At 42.0% G+C, this 20,132-nt stretch overlaps 1 protein-coding gene across 1 annotated transcript in view; it reads right to left on the reverse strand.

Moving 5' to 3' along the window:
* LOC106485819 (microtubule-associated serine/threonine-protein kinase 4-like) overlaps positions 1 to 8,292 on the reverse strand; it is a 137,262-nt gene extending 128,970 nt beyond the window's left edge. Inside the window, exon 1 of the mRNA XM_067316436.1 lies at positions 8,035 to 8,292. Coding sequence (XP_067172537.1) covers positions 8,035 to 8,292 — 258 coding nt within the window. The remainder of the gene's footprint in view (positions 1 to 8,034) is intronic.
* Between the last annotated feature and the right edge of the window lie 11,840 nt (positions 8,293 to 20,132).

Below are 20,132 nucleotides of genomic sequence, written 5' to 3' on the forward strand. Positions count from 1 at the left end.
AAGAAAGTTTGTCACTCAGTTTATAAGCATTACACTATGGGGATTAAGAAAGGGGAGGGCGGGGAGAAGGATATATTGAGAGATACATGGTTGTTACAATACAATACTGCAAAGTGTCTGTAATACACAAGATTTTCTGTCAAGCAACATGGAATTCATCTTCCTTGCTTGACTATACAGGTTGCCATCTTATAATCAGTTATCTTCATCCACATTCAATCTTTTTGGAAGAGGCTTGAGTAGTTTATTTATGGCTTTTTTGTTTGTTTGTTTTGCTTCCACTGAAGGTCACTTACAGAGCTGTTTGAACTTTCAAGCAAAAAAAAAAAAAAATTCCTTTACAAGTTCAAGCCTGTAGGTGATACTAGTATATTTAAAAAAAAAAAAATTGCTCATCTCTGCTTCCCACTTGAAATGTGGAGCACTCAGTAAAGAAAGGATAGGCTGTGAAAAGGGCTGCCAAGCTATTTACAGAACACCACAACACTTGAACTTTAACCCTTGACATACTTGCAATTCACTTCTGAACAGAGCAGATCCATAAGCTCAGTTATGTTTGGACAGGAGGGCAGGATATTCGTCCCGCTGCGGCCTGGCTGGCGCAGGACGCTCTCAGCCAGGAAGTTTGACGAGAGCATCCCTCTCAGCTAGAGCTCTACAGCAGTACTTGGATCAGCAAAACAAAAGTGAAAACAGGTTCCTGGCTTGATATCAAAACAGAGATTGTTTGCCACCACTTCACCCACATTTACTTTCACCTCCTCAGCTTGCTTGTTCTCAAATACCAGCATCTCTCTCCTTCCCCTCTCCTTTCATTTAACAGAGTTGCCAGCACTTCATGATTATAAGCACAAGTCTCCTATCAGTCACACATCTTACAGCCTCAGTACACCCAACCACAAAAACCTTGTTTCAAAAAGAATTTTAGATCTCACAGCTGCAAGAGAAAGCTGAAAAACACCAATCTTGAGGCTGAAACAAGAGAAAACAAAAATCACAGGCTTTAGACTGTAGAGGCTGTGAAGCCCATGTCATGATTTTTATAGGGGCTTAGCAATAGCATGCACGTATTGCTTGTGATACAACACTCGGAAGCTCCACTCGCAAATCAGAATGCTGCTGGGCTTGGGACTGCACCAAAGGGGAGGGTGGGGGGAAAATAAAGAAATAAAAAACAGAGTATTTGCTCTTCATCCTTCCCTCTTCCACTTATCAAGATATTAAAAAGACTGAACTCAGATCAGAGGATGAACAGGCCATTCCCAACCCAGCAGCAAAATGGGCAAACGGGCAGAGCCTGCCTCACCCAAGTTCTTAACAACAGGCATCTGCTTCACTGCATTGGGCATAATGGAAAAATCTTCACCCTGGTGTCAGAGCAACTCTATTCTGAGGAAGCTTTAAGAGTCTTTTAGGAGTTTGTATTCCTAATTTTCTCAGATTCATTACATCTGTTTTCATAAGTCCCTGAATTCTGCACTTCAGATTTTTGACAGTGCTGCATAACCCAAACAGCAAGATCAGACATCAAGTAAATCAATACACATTAATGCTTCAGCATGGCAATGTGCAAGACTGCAGTTGTGCTTTGCGAGGGGGGGAGTGCAGAGTGTGTAAAGACAAGGGAAAAGGTACCCCACTACACAGACTGCCACAGTAAAAGGCTCTCTAGTTCCTCAGACTGCTGGCTTGAGCATCTTCTTATTTACACTGCAGTTTACAGCACTCGTATTTTATACCTCAGGGAGGAGCACCAGCCCCAGACTCGGCACTCTTCTCCCTTTGTTTAAACCCAACTTTACACAAGCTATGTTACTGCTAGCAATGTGGCCCCATCGTATGGGGCATCTTCATAATACAGGCATAGCACCACCTTATTCTATTTACTGACATTCAGTTCAAAGTTGGTTTACATCTAGCCAAAACGCTGCCAAAGCAAAGGTTGCAAAGGTTATGCAGGACTGACACTGTCCTCCTTGTAATGAGCTGCAGCTTTTCAGGGAACATGTTTCTTCACATTTCATTTCACAGTTGAGCATACAAATACTAAGGGATCCTAAAGATTCATCTCAGGACTATTTCTTCTTGGTTGTAAACTTTAAAGGGCACAAAATGCCCACTCAATCATTTTTTATGAATGCATTCAAATTTTGTTTTGAAGACTGGAATTATCATTTCTTCACCCACCTCTTTCCAGGAAGACGTTAAGTATCTAAGTAGCTCTGGCACATGAAAACAGAAATGCAGCTCATCACATCAATCTGCTTCTTCAGCTCTCGCTTGGAATAAGTGAGAAGAGAGATGCTGCAGTTATTGCCTTACTTACACCCACTAAACATCTTGAAAACAAGCTCCAAAGAGTTGCAAACATTAGTATAGATAACCTAAAACCTCAGGCAAGAGCACACAGCAACATTTGATAAAGCCCACAACCATGAGCCTCTCCACGTCCCGGGGTGCTTCTGGGACAGTTAATGGTGCACATCAGCACACACCTTACATGCCTACCCAGCACACAGAGAGTTTTAAGTAGGAGGGAAATACACATTTTTTTTAGTGCTAAAAGCAAGTCAAAAAGTGTTTTAAATGACTGTTGAGTCAGCCCTACAGACTTAAAGGGCAAAGTGTTTAACTTTATAAGTAATATCACAAATATAACTAAAAAACAAAGAAAGCGTTGTTTCTCTGGCTCACATGACAAGAACAATTTTGTGGCTGCACTAGGCCAGATGAGTGTTTAGTTAATCCCACTGCAATCATTCTAACACACAGAAGTTTACATTTCATGACGGCGTTACTATTCCTTAGTGCGATCTAAGAATCACACTAACAATCAGGCAATTCATCTTTAGGTAGCTGCAGCGTTCAGGGTGTGCTACAACAGGGAATGATCCATCACTGTCAGAGACAAGAAAGTCTGAAACAATTAAAAGAAAAATCTATCTGTGATATCTCCCACATTGTCTAAGCATGTCCCCTGGTTAGCGCTTTGGCAGGAAAAGCGGCGGGGGGGAGACGCAAAAAACTAGCTAGGTCATAGTGACATTTTGACAGAAGTACCACCATCTTCATTACCTACAGATGCACATGTAAACATTGCCATCACTTCACACACTTGTCACTCTATCCCAAAGCATTTTGATTTCCCCTCTCCCCCAAATAAACGACAGTTTTATTGGGTGAAGAACTGGCAGGCAATCTGTGAGGCTAGAGATGCTACAGCTCTCTAGTGGACATGCGCTTAAGGATAAATGCGTGAGAGAACAGTTTTTAGAGCAGTGTTCTCTTTGCCACCCCCTTCACCTTGCCATGAATACCTCCATGACAGAATCTTCATTTCCCAGGAATTAACTCCCTCCATACAGCTCTCCTGAACTCACAACAGACTCCAATACAAACAGCAAGAAGGCAGATGCAGGTGAACAGCAAGCAGCAACAGATAAAGCTTCCGTAGTTCTCATTCTATACCATCAAGTATCTTTTTTAATAGAAGAGACACATTAACTAGAGATGAGGAAAAAGTGTAGTATATCAACTCCAAAAATCAGCAGACATTTTTCATGAGAAAAACCTGCCTTTTCATGTTGCTCATGATCTTTTCAAAGTAGGACCAACTCTATTAACTCTTGATAGCCACTTCAATACCAAATGTTTCAGTTCCAGAGCATGCATTACAATTATTTGAGAACAAAATACCACATACTTCCCCATGTAAAAAAAAAAAAAGACAGCTAAAATAATGAAGAGGACTCACTATGTTAATTTGGGAGATACTGGCAGGTTCAGAAGCTTTTAAAACCAATTTCAGGCAAAGACAGCTGTGCTATATCTCCAAGTATTACCCCTCTCCGAACAACTACTGACCCTCCCAGAGCAGTTACTGAGCTCTGGTAAGCAAAGCATTTTCCCAGTTACTGTGACAAGGTTTGCAGACAGATAATCTGTCTGCAGATCAGCTGACAGAGGTGGAAAAGACAGACCTCTCCGAGGGACACAATCTCACCTTCCCTCACAGATCCTCAAGATAACTGACGTAGGCAAGGAATCTGTAGCTTGCCTTCGTCTCTTCTTTTCAAGAAACATGATGAACCCGAGTGAGCTCTTACCCGCTCTGTAAAACACAGGCTAAGATTTGGAAGCCACTATCTACAAAGAACATTTACCATACTTGAGTGAAAGACAGTAAGGCATTTTTAATGAGAGAAATCGAGGCAACCAGCGATGCTGGGTACCCTTTGCTTCAATAAATGTAATAAAACAAGCTCCCTGTTCCCAGTAACTTTTTGCCAGAAGAATGACTAGTATACAGAAAATAGAAATGCAGTAGAAAAGACGGAGAAAATCATGAGGGTTTTTTGAATTTACCCCTTTCCCTGTAATCCCAGTCTGTACTAACTTCAGACAGAAGCAGCAGTCACACTATAAGAGATCTTGCTGTTCCCCAGCCTTGCCTCCGCACCTCGGTCTGGAAAAGACTCTCTAGAGATCTTCTTGTCGGAAGCAGAGTAGAGAACAATCCTTTAAGATTAAGAACCATGGTGTATTAGGACGTATTAGCCCTTCTCCATGTAGCATTTGCCTCTGGTGTCCTTCACCATGCAATCCTACTCCTGCCTGCTTCTGTCAGCATACTTTCACCACTCACCTCACAAGAGCACAGGCAAATACGCTGTTACTTCATTAACATACTATTACAACGCTGAGTTTCAGGTGTTTGCTAGTCACAGCATTTCAAGGCACTGATGCTGCAGAAAAAGTCTTCCCACATTAGGTTATAATCAGGTTTCATTTTCATGCATCTAAGACTTCAGAGTAAGATATTAAAAATCCTTAATAACTGATGGTGAACATCTTATGAACTATCATTTGCTCTTGCATACATGAAATAAGAGGAAAGACTGCTTCTTTAGTTATTTCATAAACTTTTTTTTTTTAGTCAAATTTATGGAACATCAGGATGAAATAATGATAGTGGGGGAAAAAAGGAATGATATTCTCTCTCTTCCCACCCTGACCTTCCTTTCCCCATTCCCCTCCAGGAATTAACTCTTTCAGACATGATGCTCATAAGACTATCAATCCTTCAATTTTTCTGTTTAATTTCTGGACAGTAAAGAAGCAGTCCTACTGTAAGTGACAGCATCAAGTTTCGCCCATTGAGCTGGGGAGCTGAACCATTCTTTTTGGTAGAATATAAACATTCACATTGTTCTGCCGGAAAGGACCTAAACATTATAATGGACCACAAACTGCAAGAGCAGTTTGGGCTATATAAACAATAACATCGCTTGAGAGACATCTGAAGTAATCCTTCTGTTCTAGTCAGCTCTGGCAAGGCCTAAACTTGAGTACAGCATGCTGTTTTTTGATGTCACACTTTAAGACAGATGTGACCAGCTGGAAAGAGTCCACAAGACAGCAATGAGCATGATCAGATGTCTGGAAACACATTCTATAGGGGAAGATTAAAGGCACTGGGGTCGTTTAGTCTAAAGAAGAGGTCTAGGAAGAGACAAGATCAGAGTTCTCAAGTATGTTATATACAATGTCAAAGGGGAATAAATAGGTCTACTGGGAACAACACATGAAGTAATGTGCATTTCCCCCCATATGCACTATGTTTCCTAATTATTCATTTATAGATTTAGTTTGAAAATAATTCTTATGTCATGGCTCTAAAGAATTTACACATACTCTACTGACAGCTAAAGTAGCAACAACAGAGGTAACAGGACTATGATGACTGCTGTCTGAAGGAAACTAAACAGCAGTGACAACAGATTCAATTCTGCCAAGTTGGAAACAGGAACAAATACAGGGCAAGAGGGAAAATGAAACCTGGAAGAGCAGAATAAAGTACTGATGAACCATAAAACTAGAATAACTCACAAAGCTGGAACAACATGCAAGCTTTCATTATTTGACATTAGTTAGTAGGACGCCAGTGTGAAAATGGTACCTTCAAGTACTTCCCTCAGTGCTATGCTTTTGGCAGGTAGCATGTATAGAAGTGTCTGAAATCATCACCGCATTTGTCTCGGACCTTGCTCTCATCCTTCACCGCTACCCCTACAGCTTTCAATACACAAATAACAGCTGTTACTTCAGTTTTACATTGGTATGCATTAGTTTATTCCTGTACTCTAATGCATTTCTGGGTCCTTGCTCAAAGGAGGATGACTCCACAGGGCGATTTGTCAGGTGGCTCTTCAGTTAGGTAGGAATTCAGCTGCAAGCACCAACTACCCCAAAATGGAAAGACTGGCAAAACCATATCACAAAAGGCAAAGACAAAAAAAACTTGGTTTCAGATAATGAAGCAATCTAGCAGAGGTAATAAAGGACAGGGAAGAAGACAGTTTTATACATTAAGCAACCTTTCCCGCTACATTAAAATTAGTTTATGTTGATCTGTTCTAGTATTACTTACTGCAGATGAGGTATGAATTTGCCCATCTAGAAATGCCAAATTCTACTGGCTTTTAGCGGAATTGGATGCCGACTTCTTTTGGGGCTTATCTTCCCTATACTTTCAGCTCAAAAGTTGTCTGTAATTCATCTCCAAAGCACACACAGAAGTAACCAGGCTTGATGAGAAGGTAGCTGGTCTGCCAGCAACTGTGAGGTGAGCTAACTGAACAGACAACCTCTGTGTATTTCTACACAGTATTTTGCAGGCTTACCAGCTGAGCTCCAAACCAACTGGACACCACACAGTTGTGGTAAAAACAGCCCCAAGCTCACACGTACAAGACCTGCTGAGAAGCAAGATACATTACCCAAGGTGAGCAGCATGCTAACAGCAGCTACAGAGCTCCTACTCAGTTCAGAGAATAAAGCAAGTTTGCATCTCTTTGAAGAAAAAAAAAAAAAAAAAAGACGTGGACATAGGATCACTTATTCTGCTGCCACCCCAAATGCACCTGGCCGTAAATCCATCCCACCCTTTGTGGGATCATGCAGTTGAAAGAGAGCAGGAAATTGATCCAAGTTTGAGTATTTAAAGAAAAAAAGGGATAGTTATTTTTAGATCCAATTCACCATGCTGTCCTACAGCTGCATCAATGCAACAGAAGAGGCACCAGGGAAGAAGGAGAAAACAGGAGCTATACAAATAAGCCATTACTGTGGAAGGAAACATTCCTGGAAATCACAGCTTAACTAGTGGAAATAACTTCAGCCAGGGCTTCACAGATATCCCTTTAAAATGTTAGGGTCTTCCAAAACTCTTGCACAACCAGCTACATAAAGGTGCAGAATAAAGAAACATCACCTAGCAGAAAATTAAAAAGTTGCCCATAAAAAAAGCACGCGTCAGCCACAAAACTAAGATCTACAACAGATTACATACAGGGGCAATGTCAAACAGCAATCGGATCAAACAGCTGGTTTGGGAGCTGTAGCAAGGAAGTACCTTTACAAAGTGCGAACCATGCAGCAAATAAAAACGCAGCTTCAGACACAAAAGGGTGATTTTACTGTAACGTAGTTCTTTTAAGAATGCTGTTACAAGGTATTACAGCTGGATCCGGGGGGGGGGGGGGGAAACGCACGTATCCGTGTATCACCCTACAGATCTGTCACCCACAGGGCTCCTCCATAATCCACAGCCTGTCATCATCTCTCCCAAGCGGATCAGGGCAGCGCGGGGGGCTCGCCCATCACTTACGTCCGACATCGAGGAGTTCTGCCTTACAGCACCGTTATCCACAGAGACACGCGAGTAAAACCAAGATTTTTTAGAGGAAAAAAAACCCAACGCGCCCCCAAAGAGAAGGAAGCCGCAACCCCCAGCCCCTTAGTCGCAGCGAGAAGGGCCGAAGCCGGGCGGAGCAGACGCCAGGGCGCCCCGCGCTCAGCGCGGCGGCAGGAGGCGCTTCCCGCGGGGGCACCGGCCGCCGCCGCCGCCGCCGCCGCTCCGCCCGCGGCGCCCCGGGCAGCCCCGGGCAGGCGGCTCCGCGCGGCAGGAGCGGGCGCCGCCGCCCCGGCCCCGGCCCCGGCCACGACCCCGGCCACGACCCCGGCCCGCCGCACCTCCTCATCCCGCTCCTCCAGCGAGGCGTCGTCCGCTTCCCCGCCGCCGGGGCTCGCCCGCTCCTCGCCGCCCCGCCGCCGCCCCGCTGCCGCCCCGCCGGGGGCCGCCGCCCCGCCGCCGCCGCCGGTGCCCGGGGCGAAGCCGCGCTCCCCCTCCTCGGAGAGAGTTTCCGAGCCGGACGAGGAGCCGGAGCAGGAGGACGCGGCGCGGCCGGCGCCCCGCGGACGCTCCGCGGAAGCCGAAACTTTCTCAGCCATGGCCGGGCGCAGCGTCGCGGCGGCAGCGCTGCCGGGCCGGGCCGGGAGGGCGCCGCGCTCCCCGGCGGCGGGGTGGCGCCTGCGGGCGGGGCCGGCGCCGCGACGGGCAGCGCGCCCAGCCAATGGCGCGTGGCGGGGGGCGGGGCGAGGCGGGGCGGGCCGGCGCGGGCCTCAGGTGCCCGGGGCGGGCGGCGGGCGGCGGCGGGCGCGGCGAGGGGAGCGGCGGGCGCGGCGGGAGCAGCGGGCGCCCGGGTGTCCGCGCCCGGGACGTGCGCTGCCGCTGCGAGCTGCGGCCGGGCTCTCGCGGCCCTGGGACCAAAGCAGCTCTTAGGCGGCAGGCACCCGAAAGCTTCTGCAGATCCTCCCGGACACCTGCTCCGTCCTTGAGCACCTACGTGGCGTTTAAGCCCGGCTCCCCTGTCAGTTTTCACATATGCTTCTTGTCTCCATTCTTTGTCCTGACGTGCCTATAACAATGACATCGGTCCTAGTCTGGCGCCCTAATTATATATATGGCAGCGCCCTACTCGCCCATGTCTGTACAGCCCAGGGTCCCCTGGGCTAATCCAGTCGTGGAATCAGAACAGATTAAGCACGTTGGCAATGAATAAAGTCCCACAGCATCACTATGGAGTAGATATCATCTCCATTTTATAGAAAAAGAAACGTGAGCACAGGCTAGTAACTGATGTGCTCTAAGTAATAGAGTATGTAGATAATGAATGTAGGAACCAGAATGCAAGTCTCCCCTATTTCAGATTTTTAATTTGACCATCTTATCCAGTATTCCCAGGTGGTAAATGGAGAAATCAATTTTTTTAATGTTATAATGACTTTATGGATTATTAGATTGATAGTGGAAGGAAAAACAACTCTATAAAATTCTCCAAATTTTAGTCCTTCTCTGCTTTGAACAAGGTATTTAAAACTGGATAGTAGGTGATAATAATGCTGATAGTTCTCTATGTCTTCTTGTCATTACTTAGATCAGGCCCTTAAAATGCCTTAAAGTTAATCTGTTGGGAAGGAGGATTAAAATAGTCACTTGGGACAGAATTTGACCCAGGAATTGTTCTGCACCGCACTTACTGATAAGAAAATATGAGATATGAGCAGGAAACAGAAAAACTAATATTGGCTAAATGAATTATATACTACTCCAAACCTAACTATCTTATTTTCTTAGTTTTAACTAACCAGACAAAAGAGTTCCTCTTCAGTATTCTAGGTTCTGTACACCAGCTCTTGCACCTCTGCAACCTGGACTTACTCGTAATTCCTGAGTCCTCGGATTTTAAAGCCAAACCTCCTCCAGTCAGATTCTGCCTCTGGTTTAGTGTCATTCTCATAGCGGAATAACTGGCTTGATTTCCTACGTGGGAAGTCACAGTGTGTAAGAAAATTGCCAGGTGGCAAAAAGCAATACTGCAGATCTTTGTCACTCCCTTTTCTTTCCCTTACTGCAGGAGATGAGACTCGAAAAAACAGAGCTTAGCCAAAGTGCTTCTACACTTCAGCTATTATCAGCTGCCAGAACAGTCCCTGTAATCTGGGGGCAGCAAAGCATATATTAGAATAGTCACTGAACTGCTCTCATTTATGCCACAGATTGAAATCCCAGAAGGTACTCAAGATTTATAATATCACCCCAGCGTTACTGAAGACAAGTGACAGCATTGTTCTGCCGTGGCCTATAGGCTGCCAGATCCCATGCTGCGCCAGCATGTTCTTCCACAAACAGAAGAGGGGTGCTGTGCTGCCAGGAGTCATAAAAAGGGAGGCAAAGCTAAAAACAGTAAAGAAAAAAGTTTACATTGCTTTTCATCCTGGGGAAAATTCTCTCGCTTATGTTTCACTGTCACAAATCAATGATGCAGTTTATGACAAAACCCAGGATATCTGGTACGACTTGAGAAGCTAATTACTTCCTCTGTGCTAGCTCCTTATTTTGAAAACTTTTTAATGAAGATGGCCATATTTAACAAGCTTTGAGCAGCTCTTGTCAGGTATATCAGATTCATTTGGTGAAGAGGCGGGGGAAGAGCTGTGTAGCTCAGGGTGGTCCAACCTCAGCTACTACAGGAGCCAGATTCAGGTTTGGGGCATTCACACACTTTTTCCACCTGCCTATTTACAAGCAGCCATCCCCGATCCTCCGCAAGGGCTGCTCACCTTTCCTTTCCTGTGCTCCCCAGTACATACAGCAGCCAGCCGCTCTGCCGCTCACAGCTGCAGCAAGCTACTCCGCTGCCACTGCTTCCCTTTTCCTCCTCTGCCTCCGCGCTTCAGGCAAGGTTCCCCTTCCTCCCCTTTCCTCCAAGAGGATCCTACCTCCCCCCAACAAGTTGTGGTCAGCCCTGCACAAAGAGAGAGCAAAAGACAATTCTCACATAATTTACAATCAAGGAAAGTAGTCCTAAAGTTTTGTACAGCTGCTCACTATATATTCTACTATCCCTTTGTGTCAGCTAATTTAAAAAAAATACAAGAAAAGAAATAAGATGCATCTCAAAACCTCTTGATTGTACACTTAGTTAATTCTTGGCAAATGCTTGCAGTTATGCGGTCTTAGAAGGATTGGAAGAATGATTGGTTAACAGATTTATTGACAAGTCTGGAACAAGGACGCCATACATTAGGGACACTGTGGACAAAAGCAAAAAGAGGCGTAGTAAAATGGTCAGTACATTATAGCAATACATGAGAAAGATGGCATGACAAGACACACAGGCAGATAAGTATTGGTTTTGTTATTGCGCTGTTACGGTAAGGACCAGGGTCTTTCCCAAGATATAATATAAGCAGGGGCCTCAGTGAAGGGACTCAGCGAGGTAAGTAGATATATGGTAAAAATAACAGGCAAAGAAAGTGAACTTAGCAGCAGTGTATTGAATGAACCAGAGGAAAGTCAGAAAGAAAAAGTTTGCAGCTGCCAGGAAGAAATTGAAAGAGGCATAACAAGGATTTTAACAGGGCAAACCACAGTCCCATTTTATAGCTTTAGTGGGTCAAATGCAAAAAGTGAAGTTTTTATAATAGTTACTGCACCAGTTTTATAACATTACTTGCCTTCAAATTATTGCCCTTTTAGAATTAGGCAGAGTTCTGTCAAGTTTTTTTCCTGTACAGCTTAGAATATTCTTCTAACACTTTGATTCTGGGTATTTATGCAAAAGTCCACATTTGCAAAAAGCAGCTTTTAAAACATACTGTTAGAGTGGGGTTAGCACCTGAGAAAATCACTAGATAGACTGACAGCTCTGGCAAATGCAGGCTTCTCCAAATAATACAGTTCCACTGCTGGCAACAACAGTGCACCGCTTCCTTTTCTGCATAGTAAATGTGCATCAGGCCTGACCTGGAAGAACCACTTCTTTGGATGAATAAGTCTCCATGCTTATTCAGTTCTTGCCCTCCCTGTTGAGACTGCCAACAGCACTGCCAATTAGTGCCAATCCTGAAAGCAAACTGTAATATGAATAGGCCTTTCAATTTTTAATTCCAGACTTTTGCACTGGTGGCGTATAAATGTTTCATTAGCACACTCTTTTCTGTAAGAGGTGGTTCATTCAGGCTACTTCTATTTCTGTTTTACCTCTGGAAAAAAAGCTGTCTACCTGAAGTACTAGCAGAAGATGGACAAAGCGGAAGATGCACTTTCTGTGTCCTCCTCTCAGCTCCAGCAGTAAGCCCTGGAATCAGAACCCTTTCCTTGGGAACCTGGCTTTATTGAAAAACTATGTTACAGTGACATAAAGACCAACTTAAATTTTCATCTGATGTACTTATCCCTACATTTTCTCTCTCTAGCAATAACAAAGATGAGGAATTCAAAGGCTTTTATCTGGAAGGGTACAACCCATTGGCATTAGCAGTAGGGATACATACTGATGCCAACCACAGCGGCAGGTTTGTAGCAGGTAAAACAACACATAGAGGCAACTCTCATCTCTGGGCTGCGGCAGCACCACTGAGGCTGTTTCAGTACCAGTAGTGGTACATGCAGCAGAGTTTGGAAGTCTTTCCTTCTTATATATGAGAGTATTCTTAGATTTTTAGGATAGAATGAACTTTCTACTTTAAAGTAAACAGAACCCACTTCATTTCTTCCCAAGAGAATCAATTCTGTCCAAGTCTCTCTTTCCAATAAAGAGTCTTTTGACAATGAATGTGAAGCACAATGTACTTTCCATAGCACTCGCAGAGCATGAAGCAAGGGCATTTGAACATGCTGATTAGCTTCAGATCATCTCAAACGGCACTAACAGGCTAGTCACATTACATTGTAAACCCTACCAACAACAGGTACATGCCTAAACACAAAAATCCCATTCAAGTCAGTGGAACATGTAATAAAACTGGAAAAAATATATCATATATTAATTGGCTATGTAAGGTGTCTCTGCCAAGAGAGGTTAACTAGCTAGTGTAGGCCTCCACCTGCTACAGGTGATTTTATCAAGTCCAAGCAGTGCTACCATCTTGTTAGCTAGAAAGTTTGTGATCAGGCCTAAACAGCATAATTGCTAAAGCCACTTCTCCTGATTACTGGTACTTGAGGAACTGCATGAGAGAGAATCAGTGTCAGGAGGCCTGCAGAAAACCATGCTCAGAGGAAACCTCTGGCAAATGTTTACACTCTGACATTTACATTTCTGACACTTCAGGGTAAAAGATGAGAATTTTGCCCAACAGAATATACCCCATTTATCCCCGTTTTAGGTCTCCCTGAAGGCATTGCAGTGGGGTTACACCACAGTGACTAAACATCAGAAATCCCCGCTCTCAGTTTCAGGCAAATTCAGGGAGGTTGTCAGCCTTGTGTGGAGGCAGGGACCAACATAAGTGATACCATCTTAATTTCACTTCAGACACAGAAATGTACTGGCAGAGCATTCTCTAGAGTTTTTGCACATCTTTTGCTGACAGAGGTGCTAGGTTTATTGATGAATATCCTGGAGCAGGGAGTCTTCCACAAACTCCCCCTCTCCTTCACAACATCTGTGTAGCAGAGGCATACAGAGACATGCCAACGGCAGGGAAGAGCAGTGGGTGCTTGGCACCGACCTGTTATCAACCGGTCTGTGAGGAGGCATACGACAGGGGGTTACTCAGTCTAAGAGCCCTGTTCCCAAATGCACATTCTGTTGTATTATGTATTATTCAATGTTATGACTCTCATAAAATAACTGAAAAGTTATTGTTTCTCACAACACATTTTAACAAATGTTCCTGTTCACTGTTCCTTCACAGTGCCATAACTAGAAAAGTGGGAAGAAGATGATTTCTTGTTTTACCATGCAGCATCCTAGTGTCCAGTCATGAGCACTTGCAAAGAACAGACAGACAGGAGGAGTTGGTCCAGGTCCAGGAAGGAAATTAGAGATAACCAAAACTTGTGGTGCAGACAGAGTGAGGAGAGGAGCTCTTGAGACCCTTCCTGCACCATGGCTAGGTAGCCAGACTCATGGTCTAGCTGAGAGGCGTAATCAACTACGGATTGCTAAATATAATCTAGACCCACATGGCTGCATCTTGTGAAACATTTTGGTCACTGTTTTTAGCATTGCAAAACCATGTTTTAATCTTTATCTTGGTAGAAAAAAGTAAACCTAATTTACACCTAAATCTTGTCCAATAATGCACCTGTTTCTTGAGAAATGATGGATTTTCCAGCCTCCGGGGTTGATGGACTTCCCTGACCAGGTTTAGAGGTCCTCAAGTGTCTACAAAGCATCCCTTCCTTAAATTTCAAGGCATAGTTGAAGGCTTTAGTATGGAATGCTAAGTTTGTGGAGAGAAATCCGCCTCGGCAAATGTTAGCCAGAGCCTATTTGAAAAACAACAGGCAAGTGGGGAGCGAACACGAGACCCAGCAATCGCCCTGAATTGTCAAACCCTCCAAAGCTCCATGGCAACAACTGAGGCAGGAACAGGTTTGAGGCAGCCCACGAGGTTTCTCGAAGCTCTGCCTGCCCTCATCCCAAGCCTCACAATTCCTAATTAGAGCAGGCGCAGCGTCTGGGGAAAGCTGTGATTTTCTCTGAGAAATCAGCCATTGTGTGGGAGCCCTAAAAATGGTGCCACAGTGTGTACAGGCTAGAGTTTTGCTTGTTCAGACATTCTTACTCCCAGAGAGAATAAACACTAAGTACACATTCTACATGCAAATATGATGAATAATCTGAGTTTCAGTCTGTTCTGCTCTCTCTCCTGGTGCCCATAAATAGGGCAATCTTCTCCCAAACTCAAAATCTCATGACGCTAAAGCTAGGGAGGCATTACATGCTTAAGCAGATGCATTCAATTCTTAGTGTAAAGTAAAATATTTAAAATCAAATCTGTCCTCACTCAGTCTACCAGAATCAGAAAAGAGTTTTGGTTTTCTTTCAAAGTATCACTTTGCCATAATATTTTAATAGCAAAAATGACATCTTTGTGGCCTACTTCCTATTTTCAAAGTAAAACCATATGGGATAGGGTCCCATATGGAACCTATGGAATATAGGGATTTAGGGTTTTGTTGTTGTTGTTGTTGACTATGTTTGTGTCCTGCCATATATTAAAACTGAATTCCATCTTACCAGGGAATGTCTGAGTGTCTGAGTGTCATTCTTACTATGGTATAAACATTTTTGTGAGAGGAAGGTTTTCTAAAATGACTGAATTCTCAGTTTACCTTATCTCCTGTTCCAGTCAAGAGGGATGCTTGGTTTCCAGATCTCATGTACCTTTGTCTGGGCTTTATGCATGGCATGAAATAAGGATAAGTAACAACTCAGTGGATTCTAGATCAAAATTTGGTCTTTATTTTACCTGTGACTAGATATATTAATTACATCAGTAGTACTCTGAAAGCACTGGTATATGTTGCCAAAAATATTACCTAACATGTACATTTTTCAACTATTATTCTATGTTGTGTTTGCCTGATTGGTAGTTTCATACTAGGACAGTTAGGTCTAAAAATGAGTATTTTAAAGTAGTACGAAGCTAAATCTTAGGAGCTGAAGTTGACAAATCCATATTCTTATTGCCAAAATTTCAATACTATTTATGTCAGCAACTGCCGGTTTAGAAGGAAAACTCTAATTAGTAGGGATGTAGGAAACCTTCAACTTATCCAAACATTGCATGTTTGAAATTCAGACATTCCATTTTTACGTACCAGATTAGAAGGTCAACACTTAAAAAAGTAAATGCTTGAAATCAGATTCTTGAATACATACAAAGAATTCTTAAAGATGCTTGCAAATCCTCTGAAACCAGGTTGCTTTTATTTAGGAAGCTAATTTGAGAAAGCTAACTGTGAAAATATTGGTCATTGTTGCTCATTTGGGCAATATGGATTGTGGAAATGATTAAGGGCAAGTGCCAGATGGCTTCCTAGCAAGGAGACCATTTTAGATTCCGGAAACCCACCCGATCTGTCAAATGGACTAAGGAAACAACTTTTTCTCTCAGGCAAAAATGAGTAAGAGCTTCAAAATGAGATAAATAACAACAAAAAACCCTCATTCTGAAATAATGCAAGATATCTGTATATAAATGAATTTTTCTATAGTTAATTTCATAATTCAGCAGTTTTGATGTTAACAGCACAGAGCAAATTTGCACCTTCTCAGTGTTATTCTCTCTCTTTTCTCTTCTCAGCAACTTTAAATATTGGGATTTGTGCTCAAATAATCTTTGCTTTTGTGACATCTCATTTTTCTAGCCTGTTGTGGCAAAAAAGTAATAAATATGAAATGCTTAAACAAACTTGTCTTCATTTATTGTGTGGAGAGGCTATGCTTCTCTCATGATCGTTCTTCTCTGTTGTAACTAATGAGTATGATAAGGGATACACTGATTCCAAGACCTCAGGGATGTGGCAAAAATATTCAAATTGAAAAATATAATTGCACACATTAATAAAAAAGTTGGCTGTATGAATTACTTTCTCAGTCTAAGCCTTCCCAACACAAACTTAAATACCTTGAGAAATATATAAAAATTAAGGACATATATTAAAAGAATGACACACACTCTATACTAAATTGAAATCTGATAATGATGTTGCCCCATACTTTCAGTATTATAAGAGTCTGCCTTGGGTTGTTCATAATTATGCAAAATTTCAACTATTCAAACTAAAGTTTTACATGATGAGAATTTAGCTGAGGCTGTGATCAACTAGGGTTTGTTGTTGTTGTTGTTGTTGTTGTTGCTTTTTCATCTGGGAAATTTTTTAAGCCAAAACAATTCAGCCATTTCCAAGAATAAAGTTAGAGGAAATATGCTGTATAAGCACTATGAAAAATCTCACAGCCATACAATACAAAGATCCAGTGCTTTTATGCTTTAGAACCAGAATCAAAATTTGGTGGAAGGATCACCTTGGTGCCAGTGATTTTACCAACCCTATGGGAATGTAGCCAAACGTGACCATAGACTTATCTTAGTTCATACATGCCCAGTAGAAACATCTTTGTGCACGTCAGACAAATATGGGTGGTCTCTCCTGTGCTTTCATTGTCTTTGCTTATGAATCCCATGTAGCATGGAAGAGAAAAGGGAAATGGTGTCACTTGAATGTCAAGGGCGTGGAGATCCAAACCAGAAGGAAGTGAAAGAAGGGGTAGGAGCACAGCAGGAGGACAAAGACAAGAGCTGGGAAGGATGAAGGTAAGACACAGGGGACAGGAAGGACAGGAGTAAAAGGTGAGTCAGAGCAAGAACTTGGAAGGAAGCAGGAGTGTGATAGGGGCAATGAATAGGTGCAGAAACTGTTGGAAGGAAAAAGAGCAGGATCTCAAGAAAGAAGGAAGAGGCGTGTGGGAGCAGAAGTGGCACAGGCCAAAGGAGGCAGGGACAGGGGAGCCTACAATGCCTTGGGGATAATCTGCACTAGCATTTGCAGGTGATCCCAAAATCTCAAACTTGCTGTTTTCATTTCTGTCAAACAATTAGCTGCAAAACCTTTGGGTAAGGAGTACATTTCTTCCCTGCTAGGGGTTCATTCACATAAAAGGTAACAGGCTGCTACTGCTTCCACCTACTATATGAACTCAAGTGGGGGAGGACCGCATCAAGGAGCCTGATGACATTCAAACTAGTTCAACAAGCAGCAATTGAGACTGAGGTTAAAAAAGGGAGAACCAGAAGATTTAGGGCGGTTGTTTGGTTTGGGTTTCTACAATACAATCCTATAAAAGAACAGTATGGCTGCACAGTTAAGCACCCAAAATTTAGGAAATGTCAGAATGAAGGTTGCCCCGGTAACCTAGCTTGGAGGCACACTGCCTCTGCCAGTGTGCGTGTGCTTTATGATGGTCTTTAATGACATATTCAACATAACAGTCTTTTCAAAAAGTCTGCCCCATTCAATGCACAGAGAGACGATAATGCAGGAATTAATTGGACTTAGGTAGGGAATGAGACAATCACTTAGATGGCTCTTCTCTTAGTTGCAACAGAAGCTGGAAAATGTGTACTGAATGATAAGGGGACTGCAAAACGGACTACTATTGAGCGAGAAATAATGTATTGAAGCTGTCTAATGAAAAGTATTAAAGCTGGGCAAGAACCAAAATTGTACAGAAGGAAAAGAATAGAAATTCCCATGAAACAATTACAACTTGGATATCTTTTGCTTTGTTGCTTAACTATTTTGTGCTACTTAAACTGTAAAAATCAAATACAATACTGCTATTTTGAAACTCAAATATAACTTTAAAAAAATACAAAGAAACAAAATCTTTGCAAAATTAAAAATTGAATCAGACTATCCTGGAACAATATCAGAATATTCTTCCTTTTTTTCCCAAGGCAAAGTTTAATTTCAATCAATATTGCTAAAAAGAAATTGAATGGAAAAAATACCCTGGAAATTTTTAAATGAGCCTTACCGAACACTTTGAAAAATTGGCCTGTTGCATCTTCATCAAAACTCTCAAAAATCAGTGCACCCCTAGTGGTTGAAATTCCAGTTCCCCCTGAATAAAGACAAAGTCAACTTCACTCACAGAACTGTTGCAATAAGAAATTAATTAATTTATGAAACTTTTGTATTACAGCAATGAATGTCACAGAAAACTCCAGGCAAAAATTAATAATTCTATGTTCATTGTAAGGATTGGGTTTTATGAGGTATGTCAGGTCTGAGGTCATCCATGAGGCAAGGGGATATAAAGAACTGTAAAAAAGATGCCCACTCAGCAAGCCCTGGAGATGCAACTTGTAACATGAGACTACTTTTTAATGCTACCATGATGCATATGCATATGATATTTTACAGTTAGCCAAGAAACCTTGATTCTGACCTATTCCAAATTCAATAGATGATTTACCTGTTTTAATGTCCTTTTATCATTGTAGGTATATAGCAATATATACTGAAGCAAATTTATGAGATGCTAAGGTGAGTAAACTGTCTTAGCCAGCCCTTAAAATGAAAACAAGCAATTATTTCCAATAATGCAATCAACAGTCAAATGAAAAGAGGTTCAATGACTTCTTAGCTATATATTAAAAAGCCGCTTAAAGGCTCTTTCAATAGCTGCACTTTTCTGCTTTCAAAAAGAATGTTTTCCAGTTTTCAAAACCATTCATAATCATTTTGCTAAGTTACATTTTTTTCTGTCATTGCCATGCATTTAATGTGATAATTAGAACTGCTAGCAAATATAGTGGAACTTTATAAGGATTTTAAATTATGCTAACACAGTTCCAGGTCCTGATGGATTTAGTAATGACTTTTACAATGAGATTTTAGGCAAATCAAACAATTAAATGTTAGATCTAGTCAAAAAAAAAAAAACATCTTCAATGACATAAAAGCTAAAGAAGACTTGGAAAGGATAATATATATGTATCTCTCAACTCTGCATTGTGATAATTTGCTGAATGAAAAATTTACCACATCATAAGATATTTTTCAGTTCCAGTGGCCTGGTAGATTTTAGGGAGTTAACAACAATAAGTTCTTTTATCCCTGAAGCATTTTATTCTGAATCCAAGAGGGTCAGAACCATAATTATTTTCCACAGGGAAATTATTCTGCTATTAATCCACCATAATATTTTATGTAGCACGGTTAATGCAAACACCCTATAGTGTTGTATAACTAAAGCAGAATTCATTAAATGAACACCAGCTTGAAATAAGGTAAGTAAAGTAAAATAATCCTTTAACTTTTCTAACATACAGAAAACTGAGGTCAGAAAGTTCATCAGAGACCACAGGCTTGGTAGCAGTGGAGAGCGTCTAACCTTTACTGACAGGGACCGGTTGAGTGCAGGCAGGGGTTTCCACCTGGGGACCAATGCAGCAGGAACCCAGCCTGGCCAGCGCTGGTACCCCACCTCTATCTCCTGTGACAAGTCTCAGTGGGAACACAAGGAAGTGAGATACACGCATGGGCACGTCTATCGTGACCGACTTTGGAGTTCCTAGTAATATGAACTACTGAAGACTAATAGCAGTACTTAAATATTTCTATAAAAAATAAATATATTGTCAATGCATAATCTATGTTGCTAGTTACAAAATAATTCCTTTTGGTGGTGCAATATTTTTTTATGTTATAAATGTTCTTTTAACAATTAGAATACTTATCCAGATTTTCAGCTGGGTAAATACATTAAAGTATATGTAGTTATCATTTGCCTAACTTGAAATACTTGCTAAATTTTGTCTTGCCAACTATTTTGGTTATTGAAATGAGCCAATATTTGAAAACCATAAATATCAAGGGATTTGAACATGCACTAAGCTCGTGGTTTGTCTTTTTTATATTTCATAGACAGTATGTGTGTTTAAATAATAACATATGTTTTTGGACAAAATTCAGTTCTGAA

The sequence above is a fragment of the Apteryx mantelli genome, chromosome Z, assembly GCF_036417845.1.
Source record: "Apteryx mantelli isolate bAptMan1 chromosome Z, bAptMan1.hap1, whole genome shotgun sequence".
Taxonomy (NCBI): Eukaryota; Metazoa; Chordata; class Aves; order Apterygiformes; family Apterygidae; genus Apteryx; species Apteryx mantelli.